At 42.9% G+C, this 25,293-nt stretch overlaps 1 protein-coding gene across 1 annotated transcript; it reads left to right on the forward strand.

Moving 5' to 3' along the window:
- Positions 1–942: 942 nt before the first annotated feature.
- On the forward strand, positions 943–22,154 carry DGKE (diacylglycerol kinase epsilon). The gene is made up of 12 exons (XM_081898709.1): positions 943–1,047; positions 2,111–3,323; positions 10,394–10,553; positions 11,267–11,386; positions 12,627–12,770; positions 14,511–14,668; positions 16,978–17,029; positions 18,121–18,234; positions 18,394–18,465; positions 19,452–19,579; positions 19,822–19,933; positions 21,029–22,154. Exons 2-12 carry the CDS (start codon positions 2,863–2,865, stop codon positions 21,221–21,223), a joined length of 1,716 nt encoding a protein of 571 aa, XP_081754835.1. The 5' UTR covers positions 943–1,047; positions 2,111–2,862; the 3' UTR covers positions 21,224–22,154.
- The last annotated feature ends 3,139 nt before the right edge of the window (positions 22,155–25,293 follow it).

A 25,293-nucleotide genomic window follows, 5' to 3' on the forward strand; every position in this document is an offset into this window, starting at 1 on the left:
TTACAGAAGCCATCCCGGTTTCTGATTTGAACCTGGAATGTCCCACTTTTCTTTAGGATGACCCTATTTTCATCGGAGAAATGTTGGAGGATATGGAATTGTGTGTGACCCCTGAGCCAAGGAGATAAGTAACTACAACCTTTAGAAGACATCTGACGGCAGCCCTGCATAGGGGAGTTTTTTTAACGCTTAATGTTTTATTATGTTTTTATATATGTTGGAAGCCATCCAAAGTGGCTGGGGCAACCCAGTCAGATCGGTAGGGTATAAATACAACAACAACAACAGCAACAACAGCAGAAGAGGAAACCACACTTTCATTGGAGAAATGTTGAAGGGTATGTATTATTTCATTTTCTTCCCCATTCTTTACCAAGACCCCAGGGTGGGTTACAGCAATTTTAAAACACTGTATAAAGCAGTTTTAAGCAAATTACAGTCAAGAGAATAAGTTAAATCCTATATACAATATGTGTCCATTGTCAAAGATCAGGGTGAAAAGGGGACAACATCTTCAGCGTACAAGGAAATTCATGATGGTGTCTATCTATTGGGAAAGCCAGATGGGCAGGATATAAACAAGAAAAATTATTACTATCATTATTATTACTTTTGTTGTTGTTGTTGTGGAACAGGGTGTCCCTGTTTTCATCGGAGACACGTTGGAGGGTATAGAACACCCGTATCTTTTGTGAAAGGCTGCTGTTTTCAAAAAAGCAAATTATAGTTAAGAGAAAGCCCAGTCCAAAGCACAGACGGGAGGACAGGCAGTGACGCAGAGCGGGGCGGCAGGTGATCAGCTCCCTTCCTCCTTCCCTTCGCCCGTCCCTTTCATCAGCATCCCTCGTTCGGCTTCTCCCCCTCGTCACGTGGGCCGGCGGCCGGGCGGCCGTTTCCTAGCAACCCCCCATCAGCAGCTTCCTGGCCCGCCGTTCCTCCTCCTCCCCCTTCTCCTGACCCCGCCCCTCTCCCGCTCAGAGAGCTCTTCCGCTTCCGGCGCTCATCCCTTGCCTGGCTGCCTCTGCAGATGGTCCCGTCGAGCTGTCGGTGAGGGACGGGGGGGGGGGGTCGGGGGGAGAGGCTGAGGGGAATTTGAGGGGGGGACCAGCAGGAGCAGCAGAATTGGTAGGGCTGTTCGCTGCTGCTTCTGCCTGGAAATGTCCAGGGGCGGTGAATTTGTAGGAGGGGCAGGTGGCCGCCCCAGGTTTATGAAGGGATTTCGCAGCCTCACGGTGTGTTGAGGTGGGGGGGGCCGGTTCGTTACTATAATATATAGGAAATATATAATAAAGGAAAAGCCAAGCGATAGGCCTGATTTGCTGGGAAACGAAAGCCGAGTGAGGTGCGCTTTTGTACGTGAAGGTTGGCAGGTTGGTATCTGAAGAAGTGTGCATGCATACAAAAGCTTAAACCAAGACATGCTTAGTTGGTTTACAGTGGTACCTCGGGTTACAGACGCTTCAGGTTACAGACTCCGCTAACCCAGAAATAGTACCTCGGGTTAAGAACTTTGCTTCAGTGTGAGAACAGAAATCGTGCTCCGGCGGCACGGTGCCAGCGGGAGGCCCCATTAGCTAAAGTGGTGCTTCAGGTTAAGAACAGTTTCAGGTTAAGAACAGACCTCCGGAACGAATTAAGTACATAACCCAAGGTACCACTGTACTGGCTTTCCAAAAGATCAGCACATGCAGAGATGTCTATGCTGTCCTGAATCATAGGTACCACTGTATAAGGTGCTATTGGACAATTATTATTATTATTATTATTATTATTTTATTTTACTGCATCAAACCAACACGGCTACCTGCCTGAATCTAGGTGGTGTAACGTTTCGTTTCCTTTTATTATATATGTCAGAAGCCGCCCAGTGTGGCTGGGGCAACCCAGTGAGATGGGTGGGGGTACAAAGAATAAAATTATTATCATCATTATTAAGGGTGGAAGGAGGTACCGCAACTGAGCGAGCAGCCACTGTTTTCGTGGAATCGTAGAATTGTAGAGATGAGCCCAAGGGTTGTCTAGTCAGCCCCCTGCAATGCAGGAATATGAAGCATCTGCTGCCCGCCCCCTCAACCCTCTGGCTAACTCAGGTTGTTTTTTTTAATTTCAGATGACTTAATCCAGAGCTGCTGCACCCTTCTGCTGTCCTGCCCTCGTGGACTAGAGTTGGCCCAAGAGGCGCAAGCCTGGCATTAAAAGGGGCGGGGAACCACCTGTGTTGCACCCTGGGTGTGGGTGGGTGTTAAGGGGTAAATTGATTATTCTTGTGCTTATATTTGTGTAGAGCAAGAAGCAAGGTAGTGATAGTCATAACAAGGAGAGAAACAAGGTGCTGTTGTTTATAGCATGGAAGGCGAAAGTGCTTGACTCTGTTTTGGGAGTTGGCATTTGCTTCTGTGCATCGGCTTAGTGTTGGGTTTCTGCTATAACAAAGGACAGGTGAGCTATAGCAAGAAAGCAGTCACTGTTGTCATGATGGTGTGATGTTGTAAGGGTACATTGATAGGAGAAAAACAAGTTGTTGTGAACTATTTAATAGCACGAGAAATATATGTAGCATTGGAATTACATAAAACTAAGTCTTCTGCTTTGTCAGGTATTTTAAGACAAGTGGATATTTGATTTCAAGACACAGATGTTTAAGCCTTTCTTTAGGGGAGCCACAAATAAAAGGAAAAAGTGAGGCTTTGTGCAGTAAGGCCTAATGAGGAGGGAACAGGCAGTGTGGTTAATGATGGCAGATTAGGGAAAACTGCTGAAATGAACATGAGTAAATCTATGTTGGGACCTACATGATCAAAACGTGCTCCCTTGTATCAGGTTTAATTTGACACCTAGAGATTGATACAAAATCAATTAAGGATGGAAGGGGTGGAAAGGAACAGCTCTATATTCTCTCCAAGCCTGTTTCAAGAATGGAGTCTAGCCTTCTGGACTCTGTGCTCGGTGATGGTTCCAGTACTGATCACCTTGTGGTGCAGCTTTCGTCGATCTCGGAGGCAGGAACTGATGCAGGACATTTTGCGTAAGAGCAAGCACAATTGGCAGGACACAGATCTCTTCAGCCAGCCCACCTATTGCTGCATCTGCTCTCTGCACATCCTTCAGGGAGCTTTCTGCAACTGCTGTGGGCTGTGTGTCGATGAAGAGTGCCTGAAGAAGGCTGACCGGCGTTTCCTCTGCAAGGAAATAATAATGAGGGGTGAAAGCGGCTTCAGGACCTCTATGGTACACCAGTGGATCCGTGGCAACGTCCCTCTGTGCAGCTACTGTGTTGTGTGCAAACAGCAATGCGGTACCCAGCCCAAGCTGTGTGATTACAGGTAATGCTGGGAATACAATTTATTTATTATTACATTTGTAGCCCAGGTACTCATAAAGTGGCGTACGCTCTTCTCCCCCTTCTGAATTTATCCTTGCAACAACCCTGTGAGGTAGGTTAGGATGAGATATGGTGATAGGCCAAAGGTGAGCTTCATGGCTGAGTGGGGATTTTAACCCTGGTCTCCCAATCCTAGTCAAACACTTAACAAATGGGTCACAGTTATGAGACACAGTGGTGGCAGAATGCTTCCCTGTGGAGGTGAGTCATCAGAAATGTGCTCTGCATTTTCTCATTGTGTTCACAGGCTACCTCTAACTTTCCATGAACAAGATGATGAGTACTCATATCTGTGATCTCTGTACCTGGCTGAATGAAGCTATGATTTACAGTATTTCCAAAGACTACAAAGAAAGCAGGCCAAGTAGTGAGCTGTTCTTAGTGAACGCTTTTCGACTTTACAGCTTCCGTCTCCTGGAGAGCAGTACAACCTGTTTTTACTGGCTTAGGCATTTAATTTAATACTAAAAGTACACAAGAATCCATTTTAGTAGGTTAAAAAGATAGAAATATATATATTAAAACACGAAGGGAAGGGAAGGTATTAATTCTCTTTATTCCACAAGCTGGCCTAATGAAAGCTTGAAAGGCCTCACACCCCTGTTTGCTTATGATGAGCAAATACTTTCTTATACAGTGGTGCCTCGCAAGACGAAAAGAATCCGTTCCGCGATTCTCTTCGTCTAGTGGTTTTTTCGTCTAGTGAAGCAAGCCCATTGACAGCTTAGCGGATTAGCGCTACAGCTGTCAAGCGGCTTCCAGCGATCAGCTGTTAAGCGGCTTATCAGCGGAACAGCTGATAAGCGGCTTAGCGGCTTAAGAAAAGGGCGAAAAAAGTGGAAAAAACCGCGGGGGGATGCAAGATTTTTTTCGTCTTGCGAAGCAACCCCATAGGGGAATTCGTTTTACGAAGCGCCTCCAAAACGGAAAACCCTTTCGTCTAGCGGGTTTTTCGTCTTGCGAGGCGTTCGTCTTGCGGGGCACCACTGTAGGTGTACATAGGTTGGCTAGTAACTCTTTTTATGGTCTTTTAGCTTAGTCAGCCAAGCCAGCCTAGTGGGATAAAGATGACGGATAAATCAAACCAAAATAATTACTTAGTAGAATTCTAGAGTCATCTATGCGTTGTATGTAAGTACAGCAAGTGTGTTTACAAAGCATCATCTTATCTCTTAGTTTGGATGGCGCGGCCAATTGTCAGAGATTATGGGAGTTGTGGTCCATCACAATGTGAAAGACCAAGTATTCCCCATCTTTGCTATAGGGAATGTGACATGGCACATGACAGCTTTTTCCTCTGGCTTTTCTTGACAACCCTCCCCTTGGAATCTTCTCTGAAGCCAAAAGTGGGTGGGAAAGCCTCTCTTGTCTTCTCACATTTAGTGATGAGTTGAGTGAGAACCCATGGGCCCAAGGGCAGTGTAACTGAAAGTATGATTCTTCTGATGCAACTGAAATGCATCTTTGGATTAGATTGCTGCGTGAAAAGTTAACCAAAGGCAGAAATGCTGGGACGTAAACCACCCCAACTAGTGTGGAAGCCCAGTCCCTAATCCCAATTGCAAAGGAACAAGCTGGTGATTAATATTCATCTGTGGTGAGCAAATTGTTCTCTGCACATGCTCAAAGGCTCTGTTTTATTTATTCAGTGATGTTGTGTAACTGAGCCTTGGCCTTGGAAATAGGCCCCTAGGCAAAACTCTAGCTGAAATTTTAAAGCATTAAGAGCTTTGTAATGAGTCATACATTAATTGGACATTAATACATGCAAGTTCTTGTGCAATAATTTGGCACCTGTGTGTTAAAATCAGAGTGAAGGTTTATGAGTGGAACATTAGGTTCTTAGCCACTGTCTTGCTCTGTAGAGTATACAACTGTTGTTCTAGTTTAAAATTGGATTAGCACACAGAGTCCTAAATATAGTGCCCAGGGTTTTTTCAATCTGCTCTCTGAATAGTAAGAGTGAGAATCCCACCTTTTGTCCAGTTATCATAGGCCAGGCATGTCCAAAGTCCATTTTGGGGACCTAATTTGGCCCATTGGTCAGTTCAATCTGGCTCCTGTGGCAGTTTATTTCCTGGGGTAAAATCCTTAAAAACCTCAACAACTTCAGTCCTAAAAAAAAGCTCAAGAACTTCAATCCTAAAAAAAAGGTCAACAACAACCAGGTCCCCACAGCCCTTCACTTCATCAAATCTGGCCCTCTTTGATAAAAAGTTTGGAAACCACTGTCATTGGCCATAATATGCATCACTCTCAAAGTTATTTCCTAGGGTCTTGGTCTTGCTTGAGTAGTGCACTTTCAAGGTCTGGAATATATAGAACCTAGGGCAGTGTTTTGCAAACATCCTAAACGCATCTCCTCTTTCTGAAGTTTAGCTTTTCTTCCCACCTAACCCTAACCCAGCATGAACATCTCTGTAGCAATTGAGTGGGTCAGAATCCTCGCACATAGACAAACGTGTGTGCATTTCCCTGCTCAGCATGAAGCTTTCCTCATGAGCAAAGAGATGTTTAAAAGATTGTTGTAGCCAATGTTCTTCACAATTCTTCTCATTTCTTCATTTCCCCCCAGTTTCTTGCCTGCCTCCAGTCCAGGGTGGATTTGATTTAAATCACAATTTAAATCACTAGTCAGTAAGACTTGTGATTTAAATCATTATTTTTACAGAAAGACTCATTCTTGCTGGTATAATCTTAATATTTACAACCAGATGAAGATTTTATTTTGGGGGTAATAAATTTTCATAGTAGTATTTACAGTTATATCAAAGATTACTGATTTGGTTATACTGTTAGAAATACATAGACAGATAATGGTGAAATTATTGTGAGGTTTAATAAGTTACCGTAACTATTTATATTTGGACAACTTTTCTGCTGTACTTTATTGGAAGGAGAAAAAGAAACATTAGTAACAATTCAAACAAATTATTTAACTAAAAGAATAACATTATAGTATATGTATCCATGTTTGTTAACTGATGTGGTTAAACAATTTCTTTTTTAAAAAAACAGACTGAGTTTTAGTACACATGAAAAACTTAAATCCTTATTTCCTGATGAATAGCCTTTGGACTATAATGTAACTTAAATAGAAAACTATCTTTAGAAATATTTTTCCTCCAAAAGCATTTTATTTTAAAAATCCGATTTAAATTTTAAAAAAGCAGATTTTTATTTATTTATTTATTTTAAAAAATATCATTGATTTTTATTCACCCTGCTCCAGTCTCACTCACCCCCCCCCCCCGAATCAAGCCCAGGTCTTGATTGCATAACAGATGCATATGTTTTAATCTCTGCCTTCTGGTACAGTTGAGTTCAACAATCAGGAAGTGGAGAGAAATGCAAGCTTTTTTCCTGGCCAGGGAAGTGTAAGTGCCAAAGAGAGGTAGGATGAGAGAGGCAGGTAGTTTGCCATCTGGCAGGGGCTAATTGTTCCAGGCAGATGAAATGGCTGAAACAATAGTACGTTAAAATGCAGTGCATTTAATTGCCTTTTTTACTCGTGTATCTCAGGGCCATCGACATAACGCGCTTGGGTTCTTTAGTCACTTTTTCCTTTCTGTTTGTTCAGAAAGTATTTTGGGTCACCGTTCCAACTAAGGACTCTCAAGGTGACATCACAACTCCCCTGCAATGGTGAGGGCTATAAAATTCTTTTCTTTTGAACTGAAGCATGCATCTCTTTCTAAATTCTGGCAGCAGATGGTAAGGCCCATAAAGGTGCCCTGTTCACCTGGTGGGTCTTATATTGCTGATCTGGCACTTGGAGGGAACAACATAGTTGATTCTAGGAATTGTTTCTTTTGGATTTTTGAGTGCTTTTTTCACCTTGTGGTTTTTAAGTTACCGGGCCAAACTGCCTCTCAAGCTTTTAGCCAAGCTTGCGTTAAATGTCCTCTTAATAGCTTAGTCTGTTTAGTGTGCATTAAGGACCTCATTCACTTCTATCCTCAATGAATCCCTACTATGTAGTATTTTATAATGTTTAATATTAATAAGTTTGTACCAGAGTACGTTGTGTACCTTTTCCATCAAGAACATCCAAGACATTAATATGTTTCCCCCCTTCACAGGGGAGGATATTTATGGCTAGTCTCTTTCATCCTATTTGTAGATGTGCCTTTATTAACATGGCAACAGCCAGCATTGCTTCCTGGTCATAGTGGACATCTGCATTGAAATTATTATTTGTTGGCCCTGGCAGTTCTTTAGGAGATTATAGCCATCCATCTTTATACAAAACGTAGTTTGGCAGCACTGCTGTCAGACCCAGAATCGTGTGCATTTTCCAGGTGGATCAGGGAGTGAAAGACTTTGGTCAAGTGGAAGTGGTGATCATACCTGTTGTGATGTAGGGTGGTATGCAACTAAGCTTTACTCCGAGTAGACCTATTCAAATTCATGACCGCGGCTAAGTTAGGACCATTAATTTCAGAGGGTGGAATTCCAGCATTGCACTATTACGGTTTTTCTATCAGTGCAAGACTCTACCCCAATGCACTGTTCTGGGGGGTTTTCTGAACCCCCTGTCTCCCAAGCTGATTTGGGGGGCAGGGAACAGTGTCAGAAACTTAAAACCTAGGTTATGGGCGCAACAGTGGAATGTCCAGGCGCGCTTTTTTAATAACAGGAATACAAAGCTGAAAATGAATGAACTGCAGCTAAAATATTATGTTCTACATGGCCTTAGTCCTTCCCCTGTCTACCCCCCCCCCCATATTCTTAAGACGGTCTCTTCTCCAGTCTTCAGAGAGTAGCTGGAAGTGGGCAGGCGGAAAAAGATCTTCCTTTCCTTCCACTCCGCAGTTTTAATCCGAAATCTTTGGCGCAGTACTGCGCCCAGAGCTCAGAAACGGCTCACGCTAATGAAATTCCCTGCCACAAAATGCTCCTAGAACAATGGGAGTTTCGAGCACAGGCAGGGAATCGTGGCAGAAGCCTCTCAGCACTCATGAGAGTCCTATTACTGGCTCTTGCTAGCACAGCTGTTTAGTTGAATCTGGCCCAGTAGGTTTACTCTGAGTAAAACTTAGTGGGATGCCACTCACCATGGGCATCTTTTTACTGTAGCTATACCAATACAGTGGTACCTCGGGTTACATACGCTTCAGGTTACAGACTTCGCTAACCCAGAGGGACGCGGGTGGTGCTGTGGGTAAAACCTCAGTGCTTAGGACTTGCCGATCACATGGTCAGCGGTTCGAATCCCCGCGATGGGGTGCGCTCCCGTTGTTCGGTCCCAGCGCCTGCCAACCTAGCAGTTCGAAAGCACCCCCGGGTGCAAGTAGATAAATAGGGATCGCTTACTAGCGGGAAGGTAAACAGTGTTTCCGTGTCCTGCACTGGCTCGCCAGATGCAGCTTGTCACGCTGGCCACGTGACCCGGAAGTGTCTGCGGACAGCGCTGGCTCCCGGCCTATAGAGTGAGATGAGCACACAACCCTAGTGTCTGGCAAGACTGGCCCGTACAGGCAGGGGTACCTTTACCTTTATACCAATACAGTGGTACCTCGGGTTACATACGCTTCAGGTTACAGACTTCGCTAACCCAGAAATAGTATCTTGGGTTAAGAACTTTGCTTCAGGATGAGAACAGAAATCGTGCTTCGGCGGCGTGGCAGCAGCAGGAGGCCCCATTACCTAAAGTGGTGCTTCAGGTTAAGAACAGTTTCAGGTTAAGAACGGACCTCCAGAACGAATTAAGTACGTAACCAGAGGTACCACTGTAAGCATTTTGTTATTCCAGTTTAAAGGCAGAGAGTTGGTATGTAGATTTTTTAAAAATAGCTTGACTATTGCTAGGGATTACCTTATAAGCCTTTCTATTTATACAGCTTATCTGCTTGTTGGTTTTTTGATGTTCATTTTTATAGTGTTCACTACATAGTAATAAAAATATTTTTTTAAAAAAAAATCCAGTAAAAATAGAATAAAATTGAATACTGCACTGAACTTTCCCTACTTTCCCCTCAACCCCGAGACAATCTCAAAAACGTAGATCTTGTAGTGCTTCCACCCAGTGCTCAGGATTTGACTTGGGCTTGTCTCCAGCGAGAGAGTGTTTTGTAACCAGTGGAAAATGCTGTGAGTGCTTTTATATATGTCCTTGCTGGCTGAATCTGGCATGCATCCTTAAGGTGGGGGCACCTCAGAGAGAATAATGCAGAGGTGGGGGAAACAGGTCTCTGGTATATTGGGGCTTTTTGCCCTTTAGACTTGATTGTTTACTGCATTTATATACAACTTTTTTGACTCATAGGTGACTTTTGGTTTAAAATAGAAAATAGGGGCTGCAAAAAAAATAATAAAACAGGCAAATTGTCTGAGTGTTGTAGCAAATGCTATGCAAGTGGAGCTCCACTCATATGATAGGGAATCCCCTACCTCTCCTCCTAGGTAAAGGTAAAGGGACCCCTGACCATTAGCTCCAGTCGTGGCCAACTCTGGGGTTGCAGCGCTCATCTCACTTTATTGGCCAAGGGAGCCGGCATACAACTTCCGGGTCATGTGGCCAGCATTACTATATCTATAGATATAGATATATGAGAGAGGGAGGGAGGGGTTGTATAGACATATGGATGACATTTTTTCTAAAAGAGTTGTGGGAGATGGGTATGTCTTGCATACGTCTTGGTTTGCATACATTTTGGATTACAAACCATTTTGGGGGGATTACGAACAAAAAAAATTTGGAGGCCCCATTGGTGAAAGCGCGCCTTGGGTTATAACCTGTTTTGGTTTACAAACAGATCTCCGGAACGGATTACGATTGTAAACCAGGGCACCACTGTACTTGTTTCATCCTTCAAAACTCGTGAGTTGAGAGAAATAAGGAGGCAGCAGAGATTTTCTTATTTCATGATTGCACCGTGTGAACTGTGGCCCTACCCACTTTTCTTCTTGAGCCTGTTAAAAATGTCTTTCTCAGCAGCTGCCTGGCAAAAAACAAACAAACAAAAACCAGTTGCTTGAGTTCAGTCAACCTTATTATTTTCTTTTCAGGTGTGTGTGGTGTCAGCAAACCGTACACGATGAATGTATGCAGAGCGCTTTGAAGAACGGGACATGTGAGCTAGGAGAATTTCGCAACTTAATTATTCCTCCATATTACTTATTCAATGTCAGTCAGATGCGAAAAGACAAAAGAGTGGACTATGGCAAGGTGAGCCTTGCTCTAGAGCTGCATCAGAGATGGGAAACCTATAGCCCTTCATAGGATGGAGGAGAACATCGTGCAAGTGGGAATTAAAAAAGAAAAACCAGGAAACCATGGTTTCCCCTTTACATCCCAACCAGGGAGTGTTGTTTGTTCCTCTCTGTCTACTGCTGGCCATGGTTTGATAGAGGGCAACAAATTACAAACACTGGTTTGCACATAATATAAAGCAAAGGCTTCCAGATTTGTTTTATTTTGCTAATACAGTGGTAGGGGGCAGCAAAGCAGGAGCGGTTGGTATGCTGTTTATTCCAGATAAACCATGCTAACCCAATGTTCGTGGCTCCATTCCATCTGAAGGATTAGGTAATAATCTCATGGAGTTCTTCCATGCTGTAGGAGCTGTTGATCCTTTGAAGATGTCACAGGCATAAAGTTTGCATAAGTCTGCATAAAATACAGATACACAAATTAGCTTATGTGATTTAGCCCTTAAATATTGTTTGGAAGTGGGAAAAAGTAGTGTTTTGTCTAAACTGCAAAGCTGTTTATTTTGCTGTAGCTTTTTTCTGAAATATTATTCTAAGGTGTTCAGTCTCTCTTTCATAGTTTCAATTAGTTACCTAACAATGAAATAAGGGAAAGAACCGAGTGCTTTTTATCTGCTGCATCACACAGATCAGCATGCAACTACTTACTTGTTTGTTTCTGTTCTGCAGCTAGCAGCCTCCTGTGGGAAAAACTGGACTCCCCTAATCATTCTGGCTAATACTCGGAGTGGAAACAATATGGGGGAAACATTGCTTGGGCAATTTAAGATGTTACTAAACCCAATTCAGGTAATTGTACTGATTCATTGAAATTGTTTTATTGTTGAATGAATCTTATTGCTGAGTGGGGGGGTGATATATTTTAAATACATTATGCTAAAGACCCTCAGGGTACAATCCCAAACATGCTTTCTAGGGAGTAAGCCCCACTGAACACAGTAAGATTTAGCAAAACGTGCACAGGACAGCATAGTGTAGTGGTTAGAGTGTCACACTAGAACTGAGGAAACATCTTGGGCTGGTTACTGTCTCAGCCTAAATCTACCCCATGGCAAGTTTAAAAGGAAGGGAACATGCCCTACTACTTAGCTGCTTGAAGGAACAGCAAGACAAGACCATAATTATAATAATTATAGCCTCCTTGTTTGCTCAGGAAAACCCTGTTGTCATGTTTTAGAACTAAGCTTAAAGTGTGTTTTGATAAGCCTGATCTTCCTGAAGTAGTAGTACAGCCTTGCAGATCAATTAACAATTACACTGCACTTGGAAAAAGGGCATGGAGAAAGGCCCTTCTTGTTTCTCCGCTTTAAATTGGTCAGGAATGTTAAGTGTGTTTTTAGAGGAGGAGGAGGAGGAGGAGGAGGAGGAGGAGGAGGAATGGGTGCTGGTTTTCCCCCTCTGCATTGTGTATTTTCTTTCTTCGTTGTTTGTTTCAAAGCCTCACTAAAATAACCCACTTGCTTTTGGAAACACTTGCAGCGTTCTCCCTACGTTTTGTGCCTTGAACTCAACTGGGCAATGGCACAGGATGCTATGACAGGAGCCTTTTGTTCCTTAAGTTTCCTGTTTAATTTTTTTTTAGTTCTCTTCCTCCCAAATCTCAAATGAGTTTTTAAATCTAGGGGAGCCAAGCTTTTGAAATTCTCTGTGCAAACAGGCTGTGTCGCAAGTAGCCTCAAAGCGTAACACACCTAACGTATTCAATAATATCTTATCTCGCTTGTAAAGACAAGGCAGAAAATCATCGCTATATAGATGGAAATTCTCCCTAGGCACAATTAGATTGTGGTGTATCAGTGCATTGTTTTGCTGTTTGCTTTCTTATCATAGTGGCAATATTTGACCTGTGAAGTAAAATATTTCTGACTGCCATTTTAGGAATAAGCTCCTTTTTAAAAGGTACAATTTTTTTAAAAAAAAAAATCTGTCTCTTATTTTGTATATGATTTCAAGGCTTAAAAGGTATTTTGTATGTTTGGTGGTTTATAAATCCTTGCTGTTAAACAAATAAATTCTATTTAATTTCCAGATTTTTGAGCTAACCAAAACAACACCTGCAAAAGCACTGCAGCTCTGCACTTGGTTGCCTTGCAATTCTGCTAGAGTACTTGTCTGTGGTGGAGATGGCACCGTGGGCTGGGTCTTGGATGCGATTGATGACATGAAGATCAAGGTATGGTGTCCCAAAGTGACTTGGCAACCCACTGATTTCTTCGCACTCCCATCTGTGCCAGGTTCACCTGACCCGGTAAAGGTAAAGGGACCCCTGACCATTAGGTCCAGTCGTGACCAACTCTAGGGTTAAAGTGCTCATCCTGCTTTATTGGCCGAGGGAGCCAGCGTACAGCTTCCGGGTCATGTGGCCAGAATGACTAAGCAGCTTCTGGCGAACCAGAGCAGCACACGGAAACGCCGTTTACCTTCCCGCCAGAGTGGTACCTATTTATCTACTTGAACTTTGACGTGCTTTCGAACTGCTAGGTTGGCAGGAGCAGGGACCGAGCAATGGGAGCTCACCCCGTCGCGGGGATTTGAACCACCAACCTTCTGATTGGCAAGTCCTAGGCTCTGTGGTTTAACCCACAGCGCCACCCGCATCCCTACCTGACTCAGTACTGCAGGCCAAACAACCCATGTTGTCACTTTACTATATCCTCCCGGAGTAGCTTTAATCTGCCTCCTTTTTTCCTTTTTACCAGGAGTACCATTTAAAACTTTTATTTGGGGGCAGGGGAGAGAGATAATGTTCTAAGCAAGAGATAATGTTCTGTAGCCGTGGATTTCTCCAAACCTTTAACGGCACAAAGGCCATTTATAAGAGCATAAAATTATAAACGAATTCATTAGAAATAAGTGAAAAGTGTTTATTCATGAGAGCATCTATGAAGGCTACCTTTTCATATTGCTAAATAAGACTGCCATAGGTCATTGGCAAAGGTGCCATAAGTAGTCAGCCCTCCTCTCTCCCCACCCATATGTTGTGCATTATTTTTATAATGTTTTAAGAATGTTACACTATTTTAGTGTTGTTAGCCGCCCTGAGCCCGGCTTCGGCTAGGGAGGGCGGGATATAAATAATAATAATAAAAATTATTATTAATATTATTATTATTATTATATTTATTATATTTATTTATTTAATTGTTCCACAGCCTTTGCTCTGTGCTTCTAACACACAGTTTCCCAAAATGGCACTCTGTCATTTTTCCTGTTTCATTCTTCATTCCTGCAAATTTTGCTACTGCTTAATTTTTTCCAGCAAAGAACTGCCTCCTTTTAGGTACATTTGGTCGCTGGTGTGGTTTTAGGTCTGCTATTTGGGGGGTATTGTTTTTATTTTGTGACAATTACCTTTTTGGTGACTGGAAAGGATGTTTTGTTGGGCATTACTGTCGGGTGAGCAGTTCCAATGTAACTGATCTCAAAGGTGGTTATAATACTTCACTTGTTTTACCCACCTCAAAGACTATCATAGCTTTGGAAAGCAGGTTGCAGAGACCCCAAGGAACCCTGTTTTTCCATTTGAGAATCCCTCTTTATATAGGTTTCTTACAAGCAGCTGATTTCAGGCTCCCATCCATCATCATCATCATCATTATTATTATTATTATTATTATTATTATTATTATTATTATTATTTCCGGTCTGGTCTCTCTCTATTTGTTGGTATCTAAAATATATATGTAACGTTAGAGAAGAGGAAAGTTACATACCCTTTCCTTCAATTAGTATATAATTTTGTCATATGCTTTCTTTAGCCTTCCAGCTGTAACGTTTAATAGTAATTTTTGAACCAGATTTCCAGTTAATGGTGTTTTTAGGCAGTCTTTTATATTCTGGGATTAAATTTGAGGAGTTGCCAACCGTGTAAAATCAAGAACCTTAATGCTGAATCAATACTTCTGTTTGGCAGGGCCAAGAGCGCTACATCCCACAGGTTGCGATCTTACCCTTGGGAACGGGAAATGATCTGTCGAATACACTGGGCTGGGGGGCTGGCTATGCTGGAGAAGTCCCTGTGGAGCAGATTCTGCGCAACGTGATGGATGCTGATGGAATCAAGCTGGATAGGTGAGCTTCCAAGCAAGCCATCTCTAAGATCTTTGCTTGTTCCTCCCACCCTCTAACCTCTCTAAAATATCACTATAGGGGAATGTTATGTTGAGTTCTGACATCTGTCCTCAGTTCTGTGCATTGCTACTGCTCTATTTCAATGCCTGCTTGAATCAATGCCTGCTTGGTTCTAAATGTTTTAGTGGTGTGAGTGGTTATGATTAATTTAATTTAACTAAAAAAGATTAAACCCAGGGGTGAGTGGGGAGGGCGGTCCAATTAAAAGGGGGAAGGGGTTAGAGGTCAGATAGGAAGTAGCTGCACATGGAAGCAAAGCCCATGGTGATTAGAGATCAGGGAGCCCTTCAATAAGCTGCTTTGCAGAAACTGAATGTCTCATTTTTAATCCAAATGCAGGCAAGTACAAGCGTAGCGTTTCCAGTTTATAAAACTGCAGCAGTATTTCAATGGGTTTAGGTACTGGGGGGCCCATGGCATACGCTGTCTGTTTTTGTTTATATAAAATTTGTTCTCTTGTACACGCTTTCGAGGCTTTGGGATGTTAGGTGGTCTCTAAATGGAATTACAGAATTGTAGAGTTGGAAAGGGACCCCAAGGCTAATGGTCCAGTCCAGCCCCTGCAATGCAGCAACCTTGCCTAATTTGGGGCTCAAAATCCACAACCCTGAGATTAAGAGTCTCATGCTCAACCGACTGAAACATCCAGGGGTCATTTTGTGTTTGGCAACATGCACCTTCCATTCACAGGAAACGCCACCATGCCCAGTTGCTCCGTGGTGAGCACCATGCGTACAGTGGGCCTTCTTTACAAATAGATGTGCACCTCAGCCTTCATACACATACAGATTTATAATTTAGCTAAATTAACTTGTCTACACAACAGGAATCCTCAAGATGACCTATACTCAATAGAATTTTTTAAAAACACACAATATGTTGTAAGGCAGAACCCATGTTTCTTTGTGGCTGTTACAGTCTAGAATAGGGTTGCCATATTTCAAGAAGTAAAAATCCAGACACAACAAGTTGTTTGAGCTTTTTTTGGAAAATCCCCCAAAGAAAGTTGTAGGGACATGGTTCAAGAGGTTTGCACTAGTAATGGAAAATGGTCGTTCTCATGTAGATAGCTGAGCACAGTTAGTTCCAAGAGGGGAAGAAAAAGCTGCAAAATAACAATGTTGTCCCTCATACTGTGTATAAATGTGGGGTTTCCTTGCCCTTTGAGGGATTGATGCGGTAATGTTGTCCATTTCTATAAAGTCTTAAATAGAAATCTTTTGTGAATAAGGGTTGTGCTCCAGAATACCTTGTTTCTGACGAAGAAAGGCTAGCCTAACCCCACTCATATGCAGGCACGATGAACACAGTTACAGCACAGTCCTACATGTGTCTTGAAATCAGTAGGACTTGCTTCAAATTAAGTTTGGTTTGGTTTGCAGCCCTGGTCCTGAAGCCTTATCTTGAAGGACTTGCTCAGCAACTGTCATGATTCCTAAAAGCATAATGTTCAAAAGGGGTTGTTTTATTTTTTTCCTAATGTCAGTTTCAACCTGTAAGGCAAGTAGAGCCAAGTTGCCATCTCTGCCACGTTGCACGTTCCTTTATTAGGCGTTTTGACATGCCGCCTGAGGCTTGTTTTGTGGGATGTGAAACACTTAGCAGTCAAGTACAACATTCCTAGAGTGGACATGCTAGGGAATGCTTTGTACCAGCCAGGAGAAAACTTCCTGTTTCCTCCTGAGCTGTGACAAACTTCCTCTGTGACTAGAGGTGTGTGTGTGTGTGTGTGTGTGTGTGTGTGTGTGTGTGTGTGGCCTAACCTGGGCACAGCTCCTTCTTTTGCTCTCTTCTCCATTTTGCTTTTCCATGTGTTTGCAGAAGTGACTGCCTGTTCTCAGTCGCTTAGGAACTAACACCCTTTTGGGATAGTTCCACATGTGTTTATAGTTTTGTAACCTAAGTCTGCCTTCAGGGATCCAACTGTGAACTGAATGATTGTGAGTAAACTACTTTTATATTGACTTTAATAAGACTGTCATGTCTGTTCTTTTTATGAGGGAGTAGAAGGGATCTAACCAGGAATCTTATATTGGGAGGCTCAGACGAGCCTGAAACAAGCAAACCACTGTGCGTTTAAAGGGGAATGTTGCTCTGCTAAGATATAGAACTTGTTAACGCAAGTTAGGAAAGATATCATTAAACAATATATCCTCCCCTGCATCCCTGAACATTCCCACATGTTTGAGAATTTGGCTTTGAAATGCAAACAAAAATGTACAATCTGCGCCTTTCTCCCCCCTCTGTAGGTGGAAGGTTCAGGTAACAAACAAAGGATACTACAACTTAAGGAAGCTTAAGGTACGATTTGGAGATGTGTGCATGTATTTAATCGCTCTAAGCCTGGGGAGGACAAAAAACACTGCTTGGTCACCAATGGACACCTTCTGGCACTGAAACATCTTGGTCCTATGGGTTGCTGGGATCTTGGAAAGAATAGAGGACTAGTTAAATTGAGGATCCAGTAAGCTGCTGCTTAATCAATCATGGTTCCTCAGGACCTCTGGATTCAGCTTAGTTATACCCTCCAGGGGTGGGACTGCATTGGGCTGTGTGAAGGGAGATTTCTGCTCCATATACTACCACCCTCCAGTGAGTGGATCAGAGATTCGGACAGCTGCCTAAATTACATTGTACAGTGGAACCTTGGTTGTCAAACGGCTTGGCTCCTGAAAAAATCAGCTCCCGAACACTGCAAACCCAGAAGTGAGTGTTCTCGTTTGCAGATGTTTTTCAGAAGCTGAACATCCGATGTGGCTTTCTATTAAGTGCAGTAAACTCCTGCAGCCAATCGGAATCCACGCCTTGGTTTTCGAATGGTTCTGGGAGTCAAACGGACTCCCGGAATGGATTAAGTTTGACATCCAAGGTACCACTGTATAAATTTTTCTACGAACATAGAAAACTTTTAAAAATAAAATAAATCTGTTAAAGCAACAGTTTTATGAGTGGGGTCTACTTCTGAGGAAGATCAGACTGCACAACACAGAAGGTAAGGTAAAGGGACCCCTGACCATTAGGTCCAGTCATGGATGACTCTGGGGTTGAAGCACTCATCTCGCTTTATTGGCCGAGGGAGCCAGCGTGCAGTTCATGTGGCCAGCATGACTAAGCCGCTTCTGGTGAACCAGAGCAGCACACGGAAACGCTGTTTACCTTCCCGCCAGCGCGGTACCTATTTATCTACTTGCACTTTGATGTGCTTTCGAAGTGCTAGGTTGACAGGAGCAGGGACTGAGCAACGGAAGCTCACCCTATCGCGGGGATTCGAACTGCTGACCTTCTGATCGGCAAGTCCTAGGCTCTATGGTTTAAACCACAACGCCACCCACGTCCCTAACACAGAAGAAGCCAAGTGCTAAAACTGTTGATTCTTCTCCCTCTTCTTGCAGGTCTTCACGATGAACAACTACTTTTCCACGGGTCCAGATGCCCTCATGGCTTTAAACTTTCACACACATCGTGAGAAGTCTCCCTCTCTCTTTTCCAGTAGGATTATTAACAAGGTACGTCGGGTAAAACCAAAGCTTGTTTTAATACCTACCTTTTCAGAACCCTAACATTTAATTTAAAAAATCTCCAAAAGAAGTTGTGGTAGCAAAAGTAAAAGCTCCTCTGTGTGCAGGCTATCTTTTTCACAACAGTCTTTCTTTCTTTCTTTGCAGGCGGTATATTTTTTCTATGGGACCAAAGATTGCTTAGTACAGGAGTGTAAGGATTTAAACAAAAAGATTGAGGTAAGATGGTTGTTTCCTCCTCTTCATACTTAGTTCATTTTGTAGTAGCGCTGGGCAGAGAAACCATCTCAGAGATAATAAATCCAAAATGCTCTTGGAGAGCAAAAATGATTGACCAGTTCAGATGGGAATCGGAGGTTTGTGGTGGGCTTCGGCCAATAACGGGATTATTTGGCCTGGCCTCACTCCTCATAGTCTTCTCACTTTTATTGAGCTAAAAAAATGAGGTTATCTTGAAACCCTCAGAACTCTTCTGTGTAAAATGGCAGCATGCCTCACTGAGAGTCCCTTCCTGACATACCCAAAAGTCTAGCTTTGAATTTGCTCTTGCCAATGTCTTCTTCTCTGGCAATCACTCGTAGTTGAGTAAGAGTGTCTTCCATAAACACGGTTTTAAAAGTGACTCTGTAAGTGACTGTGGAGGCCAATTCTGGATCCACACGTCCTTCCACAGTGGGGACCTAGGTTTCTGGGTTGGAGTTGATCACGGTGAGGGTTTGCCAAGCGTGCCTTCCTCTTAGCACGTTTCTCCCTTTTGTCCTGAGTTTGAGCGTCTTCAAAACCCATGACACCTTTGGTAAAGGCTGTTCTCCAATTGGAGTGCTTGCAGGCCAGTGTTTCCCAGTTGTCAGTGTTTATACTACATTTTTAAAGATTTGCCTTGAAGAGAGTCTTTGAACCTCTTTTGTTAACCACCAGTATTAGACTTTCCATTTTTAAGTTCGGAGTAGAATAGTTGCTTTGGAAGACGATAATCAGGCATCCGCACAACATGACCAGTCCAACAAAGTTAATGTTGAAGAATCATCGCTTTGACACTGGTGATCTTTGCTTCTTCCAGTACACTGGCATTAGTTCACCTGTCTTCCAAAGTGATGTGTAAAAATTTTCAGAGGCACCGTTGATGGAATCTTTCAAAGAGTTGGTGATGGCGTCTCTCTCTTGCCAATGTAACTTGCTAACAATCTGTTGTATCTCTTTTAAAGCTAGAGTTGGATGGAGAGAGAATTGATTTGCCCAGCTTGGAAGGCATCATAGTTCTGAATATCGCCTACTGGGGAGGTGGCTGTAGACTGTGGGAAGGAATGGGGGATGAACTTTACCCTCCGGCAAGGTAAGATTATAAACTTTTTTGTACATGATCTGTGTGCATTTGGTAAAAGTTTTGGGGCCCATGCATCCAGGGGTTTGCTCACTGTGTGGGGACTTGTAGAATTGTTTTGCAGCTTCATACATACTGGACTACTGAAGCAGCAGAAACATTCTGAAGCAGAATGTCTGAAGTGTTCTTCTATGATGAGTTGTGTTTAAAGTTGTACTTATAATGGTAAGAAGCTCCCCTTTTCTCTCTCTTAGGCATGATGATGGGCTGCTGGAAGTTGTCGGAGTCAATGGCTCTTTTCACTGCGCTCAGATTCAAGTGAAGCTCGCAAATCCCATTCGGCTGGGACAGGCCCACACTGTGAGGGTAGGTGATAATTTCAGGGTGTGCCTCCAGGGCTGCTTTCCACGCTCTTGGTCCAGCCTTCTGGCACTGAGCCTGGAAGTACAAGCAGCAGGCTCCATCTTCATCTGGAAGCTAATCCCCAGGTTGTTATGAGGGCCACACATATCTTGTGGATTCCAAAGTCACTTCAGTCTATTGTGTGGACAAGACTGACCAAAGCAGAGAAGGACCTTCAGGAGGATGCTGTGTGACTGCATTGTATCTTTAAAATAAGTGCTAGGCATGTGCTTTTGACTGGTGGTTTAGTTAACTTTTGGCTAACCAGCCTGCTACTTTTTTTTCTGCAGCAGGCAGTCAGCAGAGTTAGTGCCACTTAATTTTATTAGGGCATTGGTAATGTTACACCCCAAATAGTGACTTCAGAGCAACCTGTTCAGTTTCAAGTGACATTCTAGGAAACTCACGAACCATACATAATCTACTCACGAACCATAATCTACAGTCTTGGGGGTTGATTTGAAAAATGGGGTGGTTGCTTACTTGTTTATTAAATCTACTATTTTTTGACACACGTTTCATCTGGAGAAGCTAGGGCAGGTTGCAATTCAACTTAAAAACATAACATACATCCAAAATATGTTTTACTCGTGGATTTCTAGCCTGCCTTGTCTCAAGGGGTGGGGACCACTAATGGCCTTTAACAAATGCGGTGGGTTTTGCTGTTGTGAAAGAAGCTCAAGTAGCATAAAAGGAAGAATAGGGAAGGAAGGAAACAGGAATCCCCTCTCATTATCTGTATGTAGCTCTGCTGGTTTGAGCCAAGGAAGTCTCCTTTTTCCACCAGTCTAAGCGGTCTTGAGTTGAACAGCTAGTTGCCTCTTTCCTCCCCTCAAGTCCCCCTTTTTAACTCCCCTTTTCCCATTAAATGCCAGCAAAGTTTATTTTTTGCCCCTAAACTTTTTCTTGCCACTTAATAAATGCCATGAGCTGATCTGCTAGAGACATTCAGCATCCTGCACTAGTTCAGTTGCCTGGCCTGACACGGCGTTCAGGTTTTGCCGTCTCTGCAGTGGTTTGACTTTGCTTCTTTTTCTTTACGTACCTTCCCAATTCCAGTTAATCTTGAAGAATTCAAAGATGCCAATGCAGGTGGACGGAGAACCCTGGGCCCAAGGCCCTTGCACTGTCACCATTACGCACAAGACCCATGCGCTGATGCTCTATCACTCAGGGGAACAGACAGACGACGACGACGTGTCCAGCGTATCCGAACAAGAACTTGCCAAGGATCAGACAGATGAGGATACCTAGGTCTGGGCCAGGTTTCTGGCATGCTAAAAATGGTAACTCCAGCTTGGCTTTGGCTGAAAAGCTTAGCACTAGATATTCCGTCTCCAGTAAACCTCTTAACGCCATGCCAATCTCCGTACTTTCAACTGGCACAGGAGTAACTAAGCCATGCTTTTAGTGAGATAGCGATATAGATATAGATATAAAAGCTGAACCAGGCTTAAATTCAGCACTTTTACTCTGGTTTATAGCATCAAGCTGAAGCGGATGGGGAAAGAAACTTTCATGGTTACTTTACACTGACTGCTCTGCAGACTGAATGCCGCCTTCTGTAGGCTTTCTCTCAGAGTTTGTGTATAGTCCTATGGACTAGCTGCTGGTGTCTGTGATGTCTAATTGTGTAGATTTGAAGAGCATGAAGAAATGTCGTTTGGGGACATGTTGGCTCAGTGCTGATAGGTCCCTGTCTGATCACTTGAGAACCCTGTGGACTCAAGTTCTCCTTTTCCATCCCATTTTTCTCATGAATTCCCCCTTCCCTTCCCTCTTCCTCCTCCTTTGAGCCAACCCTGGTGCTAAGTCGTATCAGCACCAGGGTTTTCACTACCCGTGGTTAGCTTTGAAAATGAAAGTGAATAGGGAATTTGCACGTGAGTGAAGTATGATGAACCACAGGACACTCTCGATGGGGCAAGTGCTATGTCTGCACCAGACCATGACTAGCTTCATTTTCAATAATAGAATCACAGCACCAGATGTTATTTGACTTGCACTTAGTGTCGCTAGGCCTCATAGATATTTAAAAACCATTGCATATCACAGCACTTGATATTATTACCTTCTTAGGTGCTGAACAGAGAGAGTTCCTGAACAGTATGTTGCTCATCTAACCAGTCAAGACTTGATAGATACTTATGGTTCTGGTTTTCAAAGAAGAGTATTCATTTGACCAATTAAATGATGTGTTAGATCCCTGAATTATACAAGACAATAGCAACAAATATTCTAGATGAAACTGTCCAGTGCAACTGTAGTCTTGTTTTCAGGGAAACAGATTTGCAAAATTCAGTAACCTAAGCTTTGCCACCTGACTGACAGTCCCAGTACTTGTAATTTTAAATTTCAAAGAATTCCTAAATAGCCTGTGAACGATGCACTGATTCCGTTCAGACCACTTCGAAAGAAGAACTCAAATGAGAACATATTATCCACTATCTCTGAGTCCAATCCCAAATTGCCTTCTGTTTGCAGAAGGGACTGCAATCCAGCAGGGACTCCTGATGGGGAAAAAGGAGGAGGCAAGTTTCAGTTATTTCCCCCTCACTGTTCCAGGGTGTCCCCCAACCTTCCAAAGTAGATTTTCAGGAGGCTGTAAATTGAAACAGGAATTGGTGGAAATCACTCTTGCCACTGGGAAGTACACGCCGAAGTCTGCTTAGGTTGCAGATATGTTGTTGTTTTTTTCTTGCTGTTCACAAATCCCACTGAAACAAACCAAAGTAGTGCAAGGATAGAAATTCCTCCTTGTTTCAGTGAGGCTTGTGGAGGGATACATTCCTGGCATATTATGCCCTTGGTCTTAACACTGAATTATTCTTTCCCCCTTAGAAAAGATTCCCAACTCCATGTGTATGTGTGGTAGTACTTTTAAGAGACTGTTTAGTAATGCACGTTATTTACTTGGGTAGCATAATTACAAGTTTTAGAAACACTGGCTTGTATAGCTTAAATTAAGAGTGCCCCCATGCTCATTTTGAGCAAAGGAAAAAGACGTCTAGAAATCAGGCAAGTTTCAGAATTGGTGATATAGTTTAATAGTCTTCGGCTGGAGCAGACTATGTAAATTGACAGACCAAATATTATCCATTGGAGTCAGGGTGGTTGTGTGTTTGTTTTTGTGTTAAACCTTTTTCCACTGGACTGATTTTGACAGTCAACTAGTTGTATTCTTAAGCTATTTGTAGCGTTAGCAGCGTGCTTGAAGGTCCATTTGCATCCATGTATGTCTTCCGTTGCACAGGAGAGTTCCCAAATATGCATGGAATGAGTAAGTTGGGTTATTGAGAGAAATACACGCCAGTGATTGCCAGGACTTCATGGCCGGGGTATCATTGCTGTAGGACTTCTTGGTCGGCACTAGTCTCTTGATAACCATGTCCAAGAATCTGTTCTGTGGGGAACATCACTGCTCAACGAAGACAAAAGGGGCCTTCAATCACCACCTGTACCTCGCTGGAAATTGTTACAAATTCTTGTGTACCTTCTTAGCTGATAAGAACAGCAAAGAGGTATATGAAAAGCCATTATCTGTGTCCTCAAAGCACTTGACCAAGAAACAGATTCCAAGCTGCTAGGTGGATGTTAAAAGAGACCTAACCATTTGATTTCTGTTCTTATTTATTTGAATGATTCCTATGTAAGTGCTATGCTCTGATTTTGAGTGTCCTACTGTTTACATAGTAGGCATCTCCGCAGGTGGATTCTGGAAAGAATCTGCTGAATATGCTTTACTGTTTCCTACTGAAGAATGTATTATTAGTTCAGCACCTTGGAGAGGTAGCAATGCACTTTCACCTTTATTCTTCTGTTACCTGCACCACTTCATTCTGCCAGACTGCAAGGACATTCCTACTTTGAGTTGCTTCCTGTGCCATCGTACTATTCATCTAGCTATCAAGGGGCCAATCTGAGCAGCTCTTGGGCTCTGTAGGATGGGGTTGTAACACTCTCATTCTGGTTGATGCATTCTCAGACCACCAGGAGTCTTCCAGGTGGGGTGGGCCCTTCTACTATACGATGCATTTATAAGCAGGCATCTCCAGTTTGTGAAATCTTACCTTTGTCACGCTCTCTCATGTTTCCATGCATAATCCCTGTACTCCTCATTATGTCAAAACAACAGTGAGAGGTGCAAGGACATGCCTACTGCAAATAGAGGATTTCTCAGGCTGTTGGGTGTGGGAGCTGGTTTTAGTGTGCTCATGTGACGCTCCAGTTTGGTTTCAATATTTGTTCCTGTAAATCAGCTAGGGAACACACCCTTGAGAGGAAATATCTTAATTACTTAAACTACTGAATCTTGAACAAAATTCAACGGACTTGGCAACTCCCTCAAACAGTGCAGTTGATCAGTTATCCAAAAGGGGGTGCTCAGCTACTGAGTTACAGCTCTAACATGAGCTGTGGTTTCCTCACTCAAGTAGTTTACATTATGACTAGATTTGTAAGAATCTGTTGCTGTTTAACACTTCTTGATCTGCTGCTGCTGCTACTACTACTAACCACTCAGAGTGGCTGGGACAACCCAGTCAGATGGGTGGGTACAAATAATAAAATTATTATAACCTAGAATGAAGAGTTATTGCATTGTAGATGTGGCAAGCTGTGTGGAATGCCCATATCACACAGACGTTCCATTAGATTCAGGTGATCTATTTGCCCTGGCAGCTTTTTGCACCGCTATGGTGCAGTGACCACTTGGATGTGTGGCTGTCTGGAGGGCGTGATGAGTGGATAAGCCCTTGGCTGCTACTCTCAAATTGTTACATGCAAACCTTCCTCTAATGAGCGATTTGAGATAAGGCAGAAACAGCTACCAAGGAGATTGCCAACCCTTGCTTCTGTCGTGGCATTGGGAGTATATAGTAAATATCCTGGAGCAAAGTTCTCCAAAACCATTGGCAATTCTTAAGTAGCTTCAGCCTCTCTAACTAGCAAGAGTGAAATGAATTAAAAGTTACTGCTCCTTGGCTAGTGGAACTTTACAAACTGGTTTTGGATAAGACTCAGAAGAGCAAACAGACACACATGGTCTTGCTTTTCTAGAACTCTCTAAGGAAGTCTTTTTTTAATAAAAAAAATGGAAATTGTTGGATTGTGTGAAATACTTTGCTACTGAAATAAAGCGATTGAAGCACTGATGTCTAGTTGCTTTTCGAGTTTATTCTTTTTAGAATAATTTGTATGATATGATCTTTTATAATCTGCTGCTTAATGTCATCGTGAAAACCTAGGCCAATGAGAAACGTAGACCTGTCTGTTGTCTGAGCTTATATGGTCTGCATCAGCTAAAATAGTCCCCTTTTAACTTT

Source organism: Podarcis melisellensis, assembly GCF_964234715.1.
Source record: "Podarcis melisellensis genome assembly, chromosome: 2".
Lineage (NCBI taxonomy): Eukaryota > Metazoa > Chordata > Lepidosauria > Squamata > Lacertidae > Podarcis > Podarcis melisellensis.